This window comes from Eublepharis macularius, chromosome 8 (genome assembly GCF_028583425.1).
Source record: "Eublepharis macularius isolate TG4126 chromosome 8, MPM_Emac_v1.0, whole genome shotgun sequence".
In the NCBI taxonomy this organism is placed as follows: domain Eukaryota; kingdom Metazoa; phylum Chordata; class Lepidosauria; order Squamata; family Eublepharidae; genus Eublepharis; species Eublepharis macularius.
This window is the reverse complement of record NC_072797.1, coordinates 41,061,921-41,075,537: the sequence shown is the minus strand read 5'-3', so window position 1 is coordinate 41,075,537 and position 13,617 is coordinate 41,061,921. Positions and strand designations below refer to the sequence as shown.

At 44.0% G+C, this 13,617-nt stretch overlaps 1 protein-coding gene across 2 annotated transcripts in view; it reads right to left on the bottom strand.

Annotated features, from left to right (window-relative positions):
• Positions 1-3,896: 3,896 nt before the first annotated feature.
• Positions 3,897-13,617, bottom strand: part of POC5 (POC5 centriolar protein) — a 32,836-nt gene continuing 23,115 nt past the window's right edge. For both annotated transcript variants that reach the window (XM_054987021.1, XM_054987023.1), the window contains 7 exons: positions 13,445-13,561; positions 11,979-12,158; positions 11,481-11,643; positions 8,181-8,353; positions 7,710-7,820; positions 6,223-6,399; positions 3,897-4,365 (listed from right to left, as the gene is read on the bottom strand). In XM_054987021.1, the coding sequence (XP_054842996.1) occupies positions 4,219-4,365; positions 6,223-6,399; positions 7,710-7,820; positions 8,181-8,353; positions 11,481-11,643; positions 11,979-12,158; positions 13,445-13,561 (1,068 nt within the window). In that variant the 3' untranslated portion in view covers positions 3,897-4,218. The remainder of the gene's footprint in view (positions 4,366-6,222; positions 6,400-7,709; positions 7,821-8,180; positions 8,354-11,480; positions 11,644-11,978; positions 12,159-13,444; positions 13,562-13,617) is intronic.

Here is a 13,617-nt window from a genome sequence, read left to right as displayed (position 1 = left end):
GCAACAAGCCCACCTCCAGGCCACGGTACGCTCCACGGTACGCTCCGTACCACTACCAGGGCAGGTTCCAACAGCAGCGGCCTGGTTACCAGCAGTATCCTGCCTATCCGCAGCGGCACTACACCCCCTCACAACAACCCAGGAGGCGTAGACCCTTCAACCCTCGCCCGTCACAACCTCCGGCCCAGCAGAAGGATCAGCAGGGTCTTGGGAGGCAGTACTGACGGGACACGCCAGCCGTATCCCCAAATTTTTCGGACAGACTGAGTCCACTCCTCTCTGAGTGGGAGTCAATAACATCTGACTCATGGGTCTTAACTATTGTTGAGAAGGGATACGGGCTGGAGTTCGTTGAGCTGCCTAGGTGCAGTTCACCCCTGACGGCTGTCAATAATACTATGGCCGAGCTGGATGCGGAGATCGTGTCGCTCTTGGCCAAGGGTGCTGTGGAAGAATTGGCCTATGAGGACTCTGTAAGGGGGTTCTTCTCTAGGTTCTTCCTGGTCCCCAAGAAGGATGGGGGTTTGCGCCCCATTCTAGATTTGAGAGGCCTTAATGCCTTTTTAAAGGTTACAAAATTTAAGATGGTCACTCTGTCATTGTTAAAGGAAGGGGATTGGTTTGCTGTCCTCAATTTGAAGGACGCATATTTTCACGTGGGGATACGGGAAGGGCACAGAAAATACCTGAGCTTTGTTTATCAGCGTAGAGTTTTCCGGTATAGGGTGCTTCCCTTTGGTCTATCCACTGCCCCACGAGTGTTCACGAAATGTGTGGCCCCTGTGGTCTCGTTCCTCCGTGAAGAGGGCTGTACCATTTTCCCATACCTCGATGACTGGCTCATCGTGGCTGAGTCAAAGGCTAGGCTGATGCGGGACATTGACTTGGTGCTTAGCACTTGTGACCACTTAGGGCTCTTGGTAAACTTTGAAAAATCCAAGCTGGTGCCCACCTGCAAGGTTTCCTACATTGGTGCACTGTTGGACTCCGTGGAGGGCAAGGCTTTGCTCCCCTTGGAGAGAGCTAGGTCCCTAAGGGATCTTGTGTCCATGTTTAAGAGGAACCGTTTCCAGTCCGTGCGCACTATCCAGTGCTTATTAGGTCATATGGCAGCGGCCACCTCTGTGGTCCCCTTCGCTAGGCTGCATATGCGCCCTCTCCAGAACTGGTTTGTGCGGAGGTACGATGCTATGCAGCACCCTCCGTCCCTCAAGCTCTCCATCCCAAGGGTCATCCTGTCTTCCCTGGACTGGTGGTTGTCTGATGAAAATTTATTTAAAGGGGCGCCTTTTGGCTATCAGCACCCTGACGTCACTGTTACCACTGACGCCTCTCTGCTGGGCTGGGGGGCTTATTGTGGTGATGTATGTGTGCAAGGTGTCTGGTCTGAGAGGGAACAGACCCTCCATATCAATGTGCTTGAACTAAGAGCCATACGTTTCGCACTTGTGTCCCTTACAGCACTGTTGAAAAATCGCCAGGTGTTGGTACAGATGGACAACACGATGGCCATGTACTACATAAATCAACAAGGGGGCACAGTGTCCATGGCGCTCTGCAGGGAAGCCACGCTCATTTGGCAATGGGCAATCAGGAATGGCGTGACAATTCGTGCATTACACGTGGCAGGGTCGGACAATGCCTGAGCAGATGCCCTGAGCAGGGTCTTTCTGCTGGACCACGAGTGGGAACTGAACGTAGAGTGCATTGGGCCGATCTTTCGGATGTGGGGTCATCCAGATATAGATGTATTCGCAACAGCGGCGAATACCAAGGCCCGAATGTTCTGTTCCAGGGCAGGGAGCGACCCCCTCTCTATTGGGGATGCCTTCCAGTGTACGTGGACTCAGGGCTTGCATTATATGTTTCCTCCGTTCCCTTTGATTCCCAGGGTCCTGTGCAAGATAGAGGAGGACGGGACGGACTGCATCCTGGTGGCCCCCTTTTGGCCACGGCAGGTTTGGTTTCCAAAGCTCCTGCGGATGTCCCAACGGACATATGTGAGTCTGCCCCCTCGGCGAGACCTTCTCCTGAACGAGAGCTTAGTCCATCATGACCCCAGGAAGCTGCACCTGACGGCTTGGCGGATCGTTCCTCCCCTGTAGGTTTTTCGGATGAGGTACAGAGGGTCCTCCTGAATGCTCGCAGACCATCCACTAGGCGCTCTTATGCGGCCAAGTGGCGCAGGTTTGAAGTATGGGCACTTGCCAAAGGGGTGGTGCCTGCCTGCAGCCCCCTAGGGGTTATATTCAATTACTTGTGCCACCTGCGGGACCTGGGCTTGAAGGTTTCCTCTCTCAAGGTCCACCTTGCGGCTATCTCTGCTGCTCACACCCGAGTTGATGGTGGTACAGTTTTTTCTCACCCAAAATCCCGTCAATTCCTTAAGGGCATGTTCAACCTTTACCCACCTGTGTGCGCACCGGTGCCTCAATGGTCGCTGTCCCTGGTGCTTTCACGTCTTATGTTGCCTCCATTCGAACTGCTGGCAACCTGCCCCTTGGACATGTTATCGTACAAGGTGGCATTCTTGGTGGCCGTGACTTCTGCTAGGAGGGTCAGTGAGCTGTCTGCGTTGCGGTCTGACCCCCCCTTCCTGGTATTTCATCCAAACAAGGTGGTCCTGCGTCCCTGCCTAGGTTTCCTGCCTAAGGTGGTGTCCGCTTTCCATCTCTCGCAGGATATTGCTTTGCCTGCGTTTTTCCCTCACCCTTCCTCGAAAGGGGAGAAGGCCCTCCATTCTCTAGACTTAAAGAGGGCCATAGCCTACTATTTGGATAGGACGAAAGGCTTCCGATCGAGTCCTCACCTGTTTGTGTGCTTTGGGGCCAAGGACAAGGGTAACAGGGCTTCTTCACAGACCCTGTCTAGGTGGATTGTAACGGCCATTAGCAAGGCCTATTCCCTAGCTGGGGTGGCTTGCCCGCTTCATGTCAGGGCCCATTCTACGCGGTCCCAGGCATCCTCCTCGGCACTCCTCAGGGGTGTGCCCCTGGCTAACATTTGCAAAGCGGCCACATGGTCCTCTGCAGACACCTTTGTAAGGCATTATGCCATAGATGTCAATGCGGAGCAGGATGTTTCGGTGGCCAAGGCTGTCCTACACTCCCTTTTTTCCTAAGGGAGTCTTGGGAAAGGTTTCTTTGCGTACCTGCTGGGTACCCTTGAGTGAAAGGGGTGTATATATGTGTATATATATGTAAATATTGAGTACTTATTTATCACTACACAGGTTGTATAGATGTATATATGTATATCTATAGTGTTGTTGTTCTTGTTCTTTAATAAAATTGTGTTGGATTTCACCCCACCTTCCTTATTGTGTGAAGCTTGGTACACTCCCATGTGTGGAGGCACAGAAGAACAAAGATGAAAACAGGGTTAACATACCTGTAACTTATGTTCATCGAGTTCTTCTGTGCTGACACACAACCCTCCCTCCTACCCCGCTGTGAATTCCAATGCACGACAATGTGAGGGCTGTAACGAGAGTTGGTGTTTTTACGCTGTTATGGCTAAGTGTATTGGTCAAGCGGCGGCAAAGGAGAACTGAGGGAAGGGGCCGTTGGTTGCTGGAGGAGCATGTGACCGTTTGGGCGGGAAAATGGTCGCTGAGGCGCGTGACAAACGGCCCCTTCGGAGCTATAGAAGCTGTAGAAAATTCTCCGGCGGCTGGCCTGCGCCTGCGCAGTCCCATGTGTGTGTCAGCACAGAAGAACTCGATGAACATAAGTTACAGGTATGTTAACCCTGTTTTCCTCAAAATGTATTCCTGGTTTCAACTCTGACCACTGTATCAGTTGTTTAGAACCTATTTCAGAACAAAGTAAAAATTATTCATAATAGCCACTATTGATCTAGAACTGTATAAATATTTATGAGTCTTAAGATTATTCAAAAAGTTCATACTTTTATTAAAAACATTCAGGTGATTCCTTTGATAAGCACATACATTAACTAAAATAGGTTAAGAAAATAATAATTTTAAATAGACCTTATTTGTTGTCACATAGAACTACCTCACACAAACTCAGAGGGCTTATTCTTATGTCTCAAAACATTTTTACATGGATCATATTTGTGAAAGGAAAAAAAACATGATACATCCTTAGGACATGGCCGTGTCAATTTGGAAACATTAGGGAGCACTTTAAACTGCAACTCAGAAAATCTTCTTTACCTGCTTAAGGTAAAATATAAGCATTTCTACCTGTCAATCTAGTCAACAACCTTTATGGACTGGATGATGCTGTGGGGCTGCGGAGGAGTTTTCCCACTGTGTCCTGGAGGCCTTGTGCTGGCAGCACTGGGGAAATGGTGCAAAGTTCGTGGATACTTAGCAGCAGTTGCTTGAGATACAGTTTGCTGAAACATAAAAACAAGAAGCAGCTATGCATTTTCTGCCTTATCCTACAAATTCAAAATTTTAAAATGTTAACATCAAAACTCACAAAAATGACAAAGAACTTTGAAGAAATATACTTCAATTAAAATGGTTCCATAAAAATATCAACCCAATGGAGTATGAAGAGACTGGTCCAACAAGTAATTTAAGCATTTAATGCAAGAAAATGTTATAGAAAGGCTTTTGTGGGTCTAGTTTAATTATAGAAATAAACTGCCTCTCACTCTAAAGTTCTGTAACAAGGCAATCTTTCCATACTTACCATTGCACCTGAGCCCTGTGGCCTTTGGAACTCATACATGCATACTTATTTCCCCAGTTATACCCAATAAACATGAAATCTTATTTTGCCAAAACATGACCATGTTAATCTTAAGCTATTTTGTCAGCCACTTTGACTGACAACTTATCCCCAGGAAAGATACATCATCTTCCTGTCAGCTCCAATCTTATTGCCTTTGACCCTGCTCGAACCAGTGCACTGTGATTGACAAGAAACACTGCTTAAAAAAAAACACTTTAGATGACTTCTGCTGTAGTGGTAGGTAAAGGGAAAAAAACCCATGAATCTAAGTGACATATAGATCTATATATATACTGAGAGGCAAGAAGGGGGGTAAAAAGAATACAGAACAAACACAAAACTCCAAAAAGTATTTTCTGAGGTCATCGTAATTTCTCATGTTCTATCAGTCAAAAGACACTCAACATGTCTCTGGAATTCTTTGAAAAAATCTGCCTTCCTAACCTTATAAGGCTGTACTCTGAATATCTCTAAGGAATACTAACCTCTGAAGGTCTTTTCTCCTTTCTGTCTTCCTTACCTCTTAATTTTTCTGATTTCCTTCTCTGTATGTGCATTTAAAAAATCACCACACTTAAAAAGTAATTGCCTTGCAAAATTCTAGAAAGGCAGACAGAGCTAGATCTCACAAAACCACAGAGGAGGCAGTAAAGCAGTGCTTGGCTTGCACACAACTAAACACTCCTCCATATAAAGTTTCCCTGTATATATAAAACTAGCATGTTTCTAACCTATCCTCTATGACATGCTAATTTCATATAGGTCCACACCTGACATTTTAAAGGAAAAGAAACAGATTTGCCTCCTTACTTGCTCTGAGAGCCAGCTCTTTCAATTGTTTAAAAAACTTCTCAAATTAAAGTAGGCAAAGGAGACACAGGCCCCTACGTCTCTTTTGATGGGCCCCCTTAGGCACTGTTTTGCAAGGTTCCAAAGGGTATGATTTGCCTTTTCCTTCAAAGCCCCCTAAATTCTCTCCACCATGTCTCTGTAGGTATGTCCTGTCTGAGGAGAGCAGTTTGGTTTTCACCTTTGTATTGCTTTGTCTATCCAAATCTATGTGAACTACGACCCCACATAAGATCACTCTTTAGCTAGATTTAGTCCCCTCGTGTACTTGGTTTGGTCAGATACTGTCTCCTGTTCATCAGAGTCTATTGTCAAACCCCAAGAATTTCAGCCAAAAGTCTACTACATAGACTGGCTGAGGGAAGTAGCGAGCACTACACTAACTCCTTTAAAGGGATAACTTCCAAAAGAACCCTGGACTCAAGGTCAGTAAGTGCACAGTCTTGAAATCTACCAAGGGAATGAGCAGGAAAAGCAAGCTGTGGGGTTTTTCAATAGTCTTTATTGAGAGTGGCAAAGATTTAATTTGCTCAGAAAGAACTTGAATTAGAAATGATTCAGAAATCACTAATTTAGTATAAGGCTGCCTTAAAAGAGAAATTAAAGAAGCCATTGTGTAATGAAAGGAAAAGGTACACCTTTATATGAATGCTGGATGACTTACTTGAGTTACTGGGTGATGTTTTTCTACAACAACAGAGTTCATGGGAGGAGAGACGCCAAATACAGCTAAGTTATTACCAAATCGATTCTTTGGTCCAAAATCAGATCTGCCAGTAATTCTAGCAGTGATCGTCCTTCCAGCCTTCTGTTGCGCTGACGTCACAACCCTTGTCAAAGGCTATGACAAACAAAAAGCAATGCAATTAGTATTTAATTTATATATAAAATGCTTTTCACATTCAGCTGCTATCACTTATAAAAACACAAGGTTTAGTGTTCTTTATGGAGCTAACTTTTCCCATGGCCATTTTTCTTGTGCAAAATGTTGTTTGGATTATTTAATCGCTTACTTGGCAAAGCATATCCTGATAGCACAGCTACCAGGGCTTACAGATCTTGTGGCCATAAGGAAAGAAACTGCAGGCCACTTGATCAAAGATTACAAACAAGCATAGCTACCCACATCATTCTATCAATGATATACTTAGAACACAAAAGAGCAGAGAAACACATTGAAATGTCACAGAATGCCCTCCTCCCCTGCAGTGTTTGCCAGGTTCCCTCATTGATGTCATTTCAGAGGCAGGTAAAGATTCTTCTTTTCAGACAGGCATTTGGGTGAATTAGGGTAAAAAACTGTAAAGCAATGAACTGTCTTTATTGCTGCCATTTGTCTTTACAGCTCTGCTACTCCAACTGGACTTTTAAAAATTACAATTACTCTTTTTACCCTTTGAGCTGTGAATGGCTCTGAAATCACTGTTAAAGGGTAACACACAAATTTAGAAAAATAAAAGGGAACTTATTTCAATATAATAGGTATAAAGGCTTATTTTTAATTATGCACATTCTAGAACGGAAAAATGTAATTTTGTTGACCAATTAATTCTAGGACAAACTTGGAATGGCATCACATATGACCTTACCCACTGCTATAGCTGGGGGGGTTCTACAACCTGCTGCTTCTCCCGGCTTCCCAGTCACACATTCAGAAAGATCCTCAAAGGTTAATTTCTTGTAACGTTTATAAGGATACTGTGCCAACATGGCTGCTTTTTGGTAAGTGGTATTTTAATACACTTTACAAGAAATGATCATGTGACCCTTTCAGATGTAAGATGCCTGTTAATGAGCTAAGCATGGTGGAACACAGAGAAAAGGAAGACAGAATGGATGGATGTTTTGGCTCCCTTGATAAAATATAATTGACCTCCCTATTTATGGTCTGCACAGTTACACAGTACCCATTTAGCTTTCTAAAAGCTCTTCTCACAGTTGTATAGACATATTCCTAAATATTCATAAATAGGGAGGAGGGACAAAAAATTAGACAAGGGATGTAAGGCGCCTGGAACCTTTTCCACTGCAAAATCAAGGACACATTTTAGTACCATTCCCATTTGTTCCAAAGAGGCTTGCATGGGAAACATTATCAGTGGATACTGTCCATAGACTTCAAGACAGATAAACGAATTAGCTTGTTGTTACCAGCTTTGAAACTGTTGCAATGCCTGATCCTGCAACACCAGGGGCTATTAATGCACCGGCCGAGTCTAATCTGGTCTGAGAAGTAACTGCATGGCTCTGATGGGAAGAAAACTGTAAAGCGACAGGAAAAAAAACCTTTAATAATCAGATCTAATAGTCACATTATGTTGCCAAATCCTCACCACTATCACCAACATATTAGCCTGCTTTTGCAGGAGAAATATTTGCTGCATGTAGCGGCACAATAGTTGGAATGCCCAGTGACCATTTTAGCTGGTATGGCAATGGCCATTAATTTGCTATTCTGTTCCAAGTCTCTACAGGTAAACTCTCATAAAATTATTTTTAAATTTCCCACCAGGGATTAAAGAATGTTTAAAAATGCATTGTTATTTTTGTGTGAATGCATAAGGCTGTTGAAATGGAGAGCTTGCTCCCATAAACAGTTACTTTTAATGGCTCCTTACTCACCAGATCCTCAGCAGGAACAGAGGGGGGACATGCTGTTGGAGGAGGTGGCGGCGGCGGTGAGGAGGGTGGCGGCGGTGGAGGTGGTAAAGGACGATCAAATTGCGATGGAGGGAGTTTTGCTGCTGCTGAAGCCCCAGCACCAGGCTCTGCATTCTTATTTGAGAAATCGAACACTATGAACAAATCACAAAATAAAAAAGGCCACTGCTTGGAACTCTAGTAAGCCACACTCACAGCAATTTAATTTTTTTGTTTAAGTCATAGCAGCAATTTAAAAGTTTATGGGGCTTCGAGTGAGGTAAGAAGACATGAGTTACAACCTCATTGCTGAATCTAAGCAGATCTGGGCCTGTTTGGCACCTCTTAGGAACCTGAGCTCCGCAGTGGAAAAGGGGAAAGATATAAAAGAGGTGGTTTCTTTTAATACTACATTACTCAGTGCTCATTTAGAAACACTGCAAATAGTACAGAGTGCTTAGCTATTACTTTTATGAGCTACTTCAATTTGTTACAGGATATTATTTTTGTTTTTAAATGTAAGCCTCACTGGGTGCTTAGGAAAAGCAGCCTAAAAATGTTTTCAGTAATAAAGAAATAGCATCAGCCATACTCATTCCCCATCCACACCACTCTAGCGGTGATGTGGCATAGTGAAAAATCTTCTAGAAAGATGTATTTCAGAGCTCTAGAGTTGGAAAGGGCCCAAATGCAGGAAATCCTAAACTAGAATAATCCCCTAAAGGCAGCTGTCCAGCCTCTGTTTAGACACCTTAGAGCTCACCAGCCCCTAAGTAATCCTAGTCACTGTTACCACAGGAAAGTTTCCTCCTGCTCAACTGAGATCTATCCTCCTGTAAATTAAGTCCATTTGATCTAGCCTTGCCCTCTTGTACAATAGAAAACAAGCCTTTGCCCTCTTCTATGAGACAGCTCTTAAGGTAGCTAAAGAGCACAATCCATGTAACACCACATAATATGTGCAGCACATAATTTATATATGGCTCTTCCCAAAACAATCTAAATTTTAAAAAGTTCTCTGGCTTGAGGAGCATACAATTTAAACTTCAACACACAGAGACGGAGACAGACAGAGAGAAAAGAAGGAAGGCTGAGTTAACAAGGGAAGTACATACACATTACACACATTTTACTGTGGGGTGGAGGGTGGACTAAGCGAGGACAAAAACCTTCACAAGGTCAGTTCTGAGGAGGGATTTCAAGGAAGAAGGAGCACAATGCAACAGCTCGGCTGGAGTTCCCAGCATGACAGTTTTCAATGAAGAACTGGGAGGAGTCTGTTGTGCAGCTGAAGAACAGAACGCCACAATTGTCAGCACATTCAACCCACAGTCACCCTTTCCAATAACAAGACCCTTTCTTAATCTACACCAGAACCAGTTGGGATCAAAAGACCTCCAGCTGTTGCCAACATTAACCTCACCACTGGAAACTGAGCTGCAACGTTAGCAAGGGTGAATTGCTCTAGTCTATGGGAGCTTGTGCTTGACAGCTGTTCTTCATGCAGTATATTTCCTCAAACACAGCACCGCATCCCACATGGTGCCTCTGAGTAGCACTTCCTCCCCCAGGAAAATCAGAGTGTGATTCACATTCCCACAACATTGCTCTCTGTATTTCAATAACTCTGGAACATCCTTTTCATGCAATGCCTTCAAGCATCAATCTCTGCAGCCTCCCCAAAACTTCCTAGTAGGTATCCTGGCTTGGCATTTGTTCCTTGGTGGCTCCCCTGCCGCCACCCACCCGCCCCCAGTATGTGCAGTACAAACAGGAAAGTCTCCACATGGCTGCATAATCTAGAAACATCCCTGAGAAAGAAGAGACAAAACCAAAATGAAATAACTGTGCAAGACACACCCTTACCAAGCAAACACGAGGTTTCCCCTTACAGCTAGAACGCTTATCATTAAGTCTTGGTGTATGATTACTGTGCCACCATGTGGCTGTTGGCTGTATCAGTCTAAAATGTATAAAATGCTGTCTTGGTCTACAATTATTTAACTATCCTTGCTATTCTGATGGGCTATCCTTGAAAGAAAAAAAATCCCCACTTATAAGAAAATTTAGCAACAAGTGACAGAATGAGAAGTGTAAATTGACAAGAACAGTCCTGCCCCAAACAAACCAAACAAAACTGAATCTTGTAGCTTGTACAAATTACATAACATTGGTTATTTGTCTGTTTTGTGTAACAAAACTGGTTAAAGAACCAGACAGGACACTGAAGCTTCACCACTTCAGTTGCTGGAAACATCTTATCAGACCACCTTTGGCTTCTGAGAATATCAGCTATTGTACATACAGGTTTAAAGCACATGCCCAAAATAATGAATTACCCTGCTGGTGATTAGAATCATACAAGTCAACCACTGGGAAATGAAGAGCACAATGCCCCTAACTCTATAACATGGAACAGATTCAGCTGGCAAATATTCTACATTCCTAATAACTGGGTAATCTTGTATTTTGAAATCATGATTAGAATTTATTATTAATCTGAAAAAACTGGATTGTGAATCTAAACTCCATAATAAATTTCATTATGTCACTAGGTGCTCAAAGGGCCCTGGTGAGCAGGGCTTAGAAATTTGCTTCTACGTGCGAATTTCGCTCTCACTATCCCCCCTTTCATATTTTATTGGTAACAGTAGAGAGAGGCTGCAGGGATTCTTACCTTAACAGAACTTGATAGCTGTTTAGCAATATTCTCTTACCATCCTTTGTGCTATATGTTAGCTTGCTTTCTCAAGCAAGTAGTTTTGACAAATTCATTTTGAAGATCAGGTCAAGGGACAAAAATTAGCTTTTGTGAACAATAAACTACATCTCAAAAGACACAAGACTGAGTGGATGGTATTGGTGAAAAAGAGGAAAAGAAATATGGATAGGCATATTGTTTATTGAACGCATCAGCTATTGATTGTATATTATGTAATCTGCCTTGAGTCTCAATGAGAAAGGCAGACTATAAATAGTGCAAATAAAATTTTTAAAAAATTGAAGTATCAGTTCTGAGGTAGAGTGTTTACATAGTTGTAGCCCAAAACAAATGGAGCTCCTGTAAGCTTCAGCTTCACCGTCTTTATTGCAGCACTCCTCATATTAAGTCACTGAACTTGGACAGTGATGGGTTTATATTGGGTTTTTTCCCCCTCCTCGCTAATCTGAGCAAAATGCCTTTTGTGGCCAAAATACTTTTAATAAAGTACAACATAAACAAGTCAATTGAGATTAACAGGCTGCTGGCTGGTTCTAATCACCATCCTGTGTAACACTAACCATGGTCCAATTTGATTTCTTTGCCCTGAAATATGGTCATTGCTTCTAGGTTCAGTGCGCAGACACCACGCATGAAGGCCTTCTTCATGGCATCTTCATAATCCTGCCTTTTGTTCTGCATTTCTAGGATCTTACTTCTTGCCTCCTCCAATGCATCATTTAGCTACCAAGAAGATAAAAAAGAACACTTTCCCATTAATGAGGGCTGAGTACCCAAACACACATCAAGAGTCCTAACATTCACTGCCCTCTTTTAAAAAGTAATACAATGTAGCATCATTTCTGGTTCCAGCAGCCCTTGCTAAATTCAACTGTACCAGCCAACCATTTGAACCTAGGCCAATACTGAAATTCATCATGCCACTTTATCAGAAACAAGTCTCAAAGGTAACATAATACCAATACAGTGGGGACCAGACATAATTTCTTACTCTAGTGGAAGCAAATGCCTTTTCTGAAACGTTTATTAAAGCTTCATTCTTCGTGAAACCTCCTTACCTCTTGAATTTTGGCTTCATAGTCACTGGCTAGCTCAACACGTACAGATTCGGCACTTGACTGACAAGCCCTTTCCATAGTCTCTTTCCATTTTGTACTGCTAGCAGAGCGCCAAATTCCCCAGGCTTTCTTCAACAAACCTATTTCATACAGCCGATTAGCTAGTATATCTGTGTATACCTGCAACAGATTATCATTGTCAGGACAGAGTTTCTTGTACCCTGGATACAGCCATTCAAGTTATTAAACATATTTTATAATATTACAGAGCATTATGCTAGGATTACACCTACTATCAACACTAGTCCAATGTTGATGGAGCAGGACAAAGAGTATGGGAGCATACTGCTGTTTTTCTAAAACCTAGGGCAACACAGCATGTGTTATACAAGGAGGATTAAATGAAGCTGTGCATGCTGCCCGTGTTAAACTGACCAAAAAGGTTTTCTTTCATGTAGGTCACCTTAAAATTCAAAACAGGCATGCCTCATTGACACTGCAAGAAGAAGATACTAATTGGCCAAAATATTGAATGACTCGGCTACACAAGAGGTTTCTGCTGATGGAAAGGATTTCTGTCAAAGAGCATGACTTTTTCACTCCCCTCCCCCCAGGGCCAGATCTAGGGTTGCCGGCGCCCAGGGCAACCCAAGTCCAGACCCTTGTGCGTGCACACAGCACGCGCGCTCTCCCAGTGCTGTGTGATGTCACTTTCGTGATGTCATCACGCAGGTGGAGCATGCCGCCCGCACAGCAAGCTGGGTGCCCCGGTGCGCCGCGAAGTTGGTGGAGGCAGCGCGGAGGGCTGGGAAGCCACCCGCGCCATTCGCCTGTCCTACAGGGCAGGCGAATGGCGCAGGTGGCCTCCCAGTCCCCTGCGCTGCTTTTTGCCTGCCCCGCAGGACAGGGGGTGCGCAGCAAGCCAGCCGCCCCCTGTCCTGCGGGGCAGGCAAAAGGCAACGCGGGGGGGCTGGGAGGCTGCCCGCGCTGCCACCCGCACGCTCCTGGCGGCTGGCAGCTGCGCCCAGTGCCCTGTCCTTGGCGGCGCTGGGGGCAGACTACTCCCTCCGCCCCCCCCTCAATCCAGCCCTGCCTCCCCCAAGACATTTCTCCTGAGGAATAGGCGAAGTAGAATCATGATGGGGGAGTAAAAGGTCTGCAGTGAAGAGGGTAATTGACAAAAATCTCCCTCCATCTGCAGAACTCCTCCACTGAATCCAGCCTTATATGTTTTCAATATTTCCATGTAAGTCCTCATGGGGTGACAGCATCATGATAATACAAAATATTATTACCTCTGTATTCATCCCAATTGTGGCACACTGAATTTTCTGTCTAATTCAGTTTTCTCTATGAATACCTTTAAATTGCTGACTTGGTCAATTAAGCTCTTTTTTAAAAAAATGGTTTTTTTTAAATGCTGTACTCCTTTCTGTTTAAAGCACAACTGAAATGTCCATATATACCTCCTGTCTGGCCTCTTGTTTACCCATGAAATGCTGAAGGCGCCACTTGGTGAATTTCTTCATTAATTCTATCCTGTCCTTTTGTTTCTCAATTGCATGTGTCAAACTGGCAATGACCTAAAAGAAATAACAAGACATATACTTTCATTTGAAAAATGAATTACATTTGACCA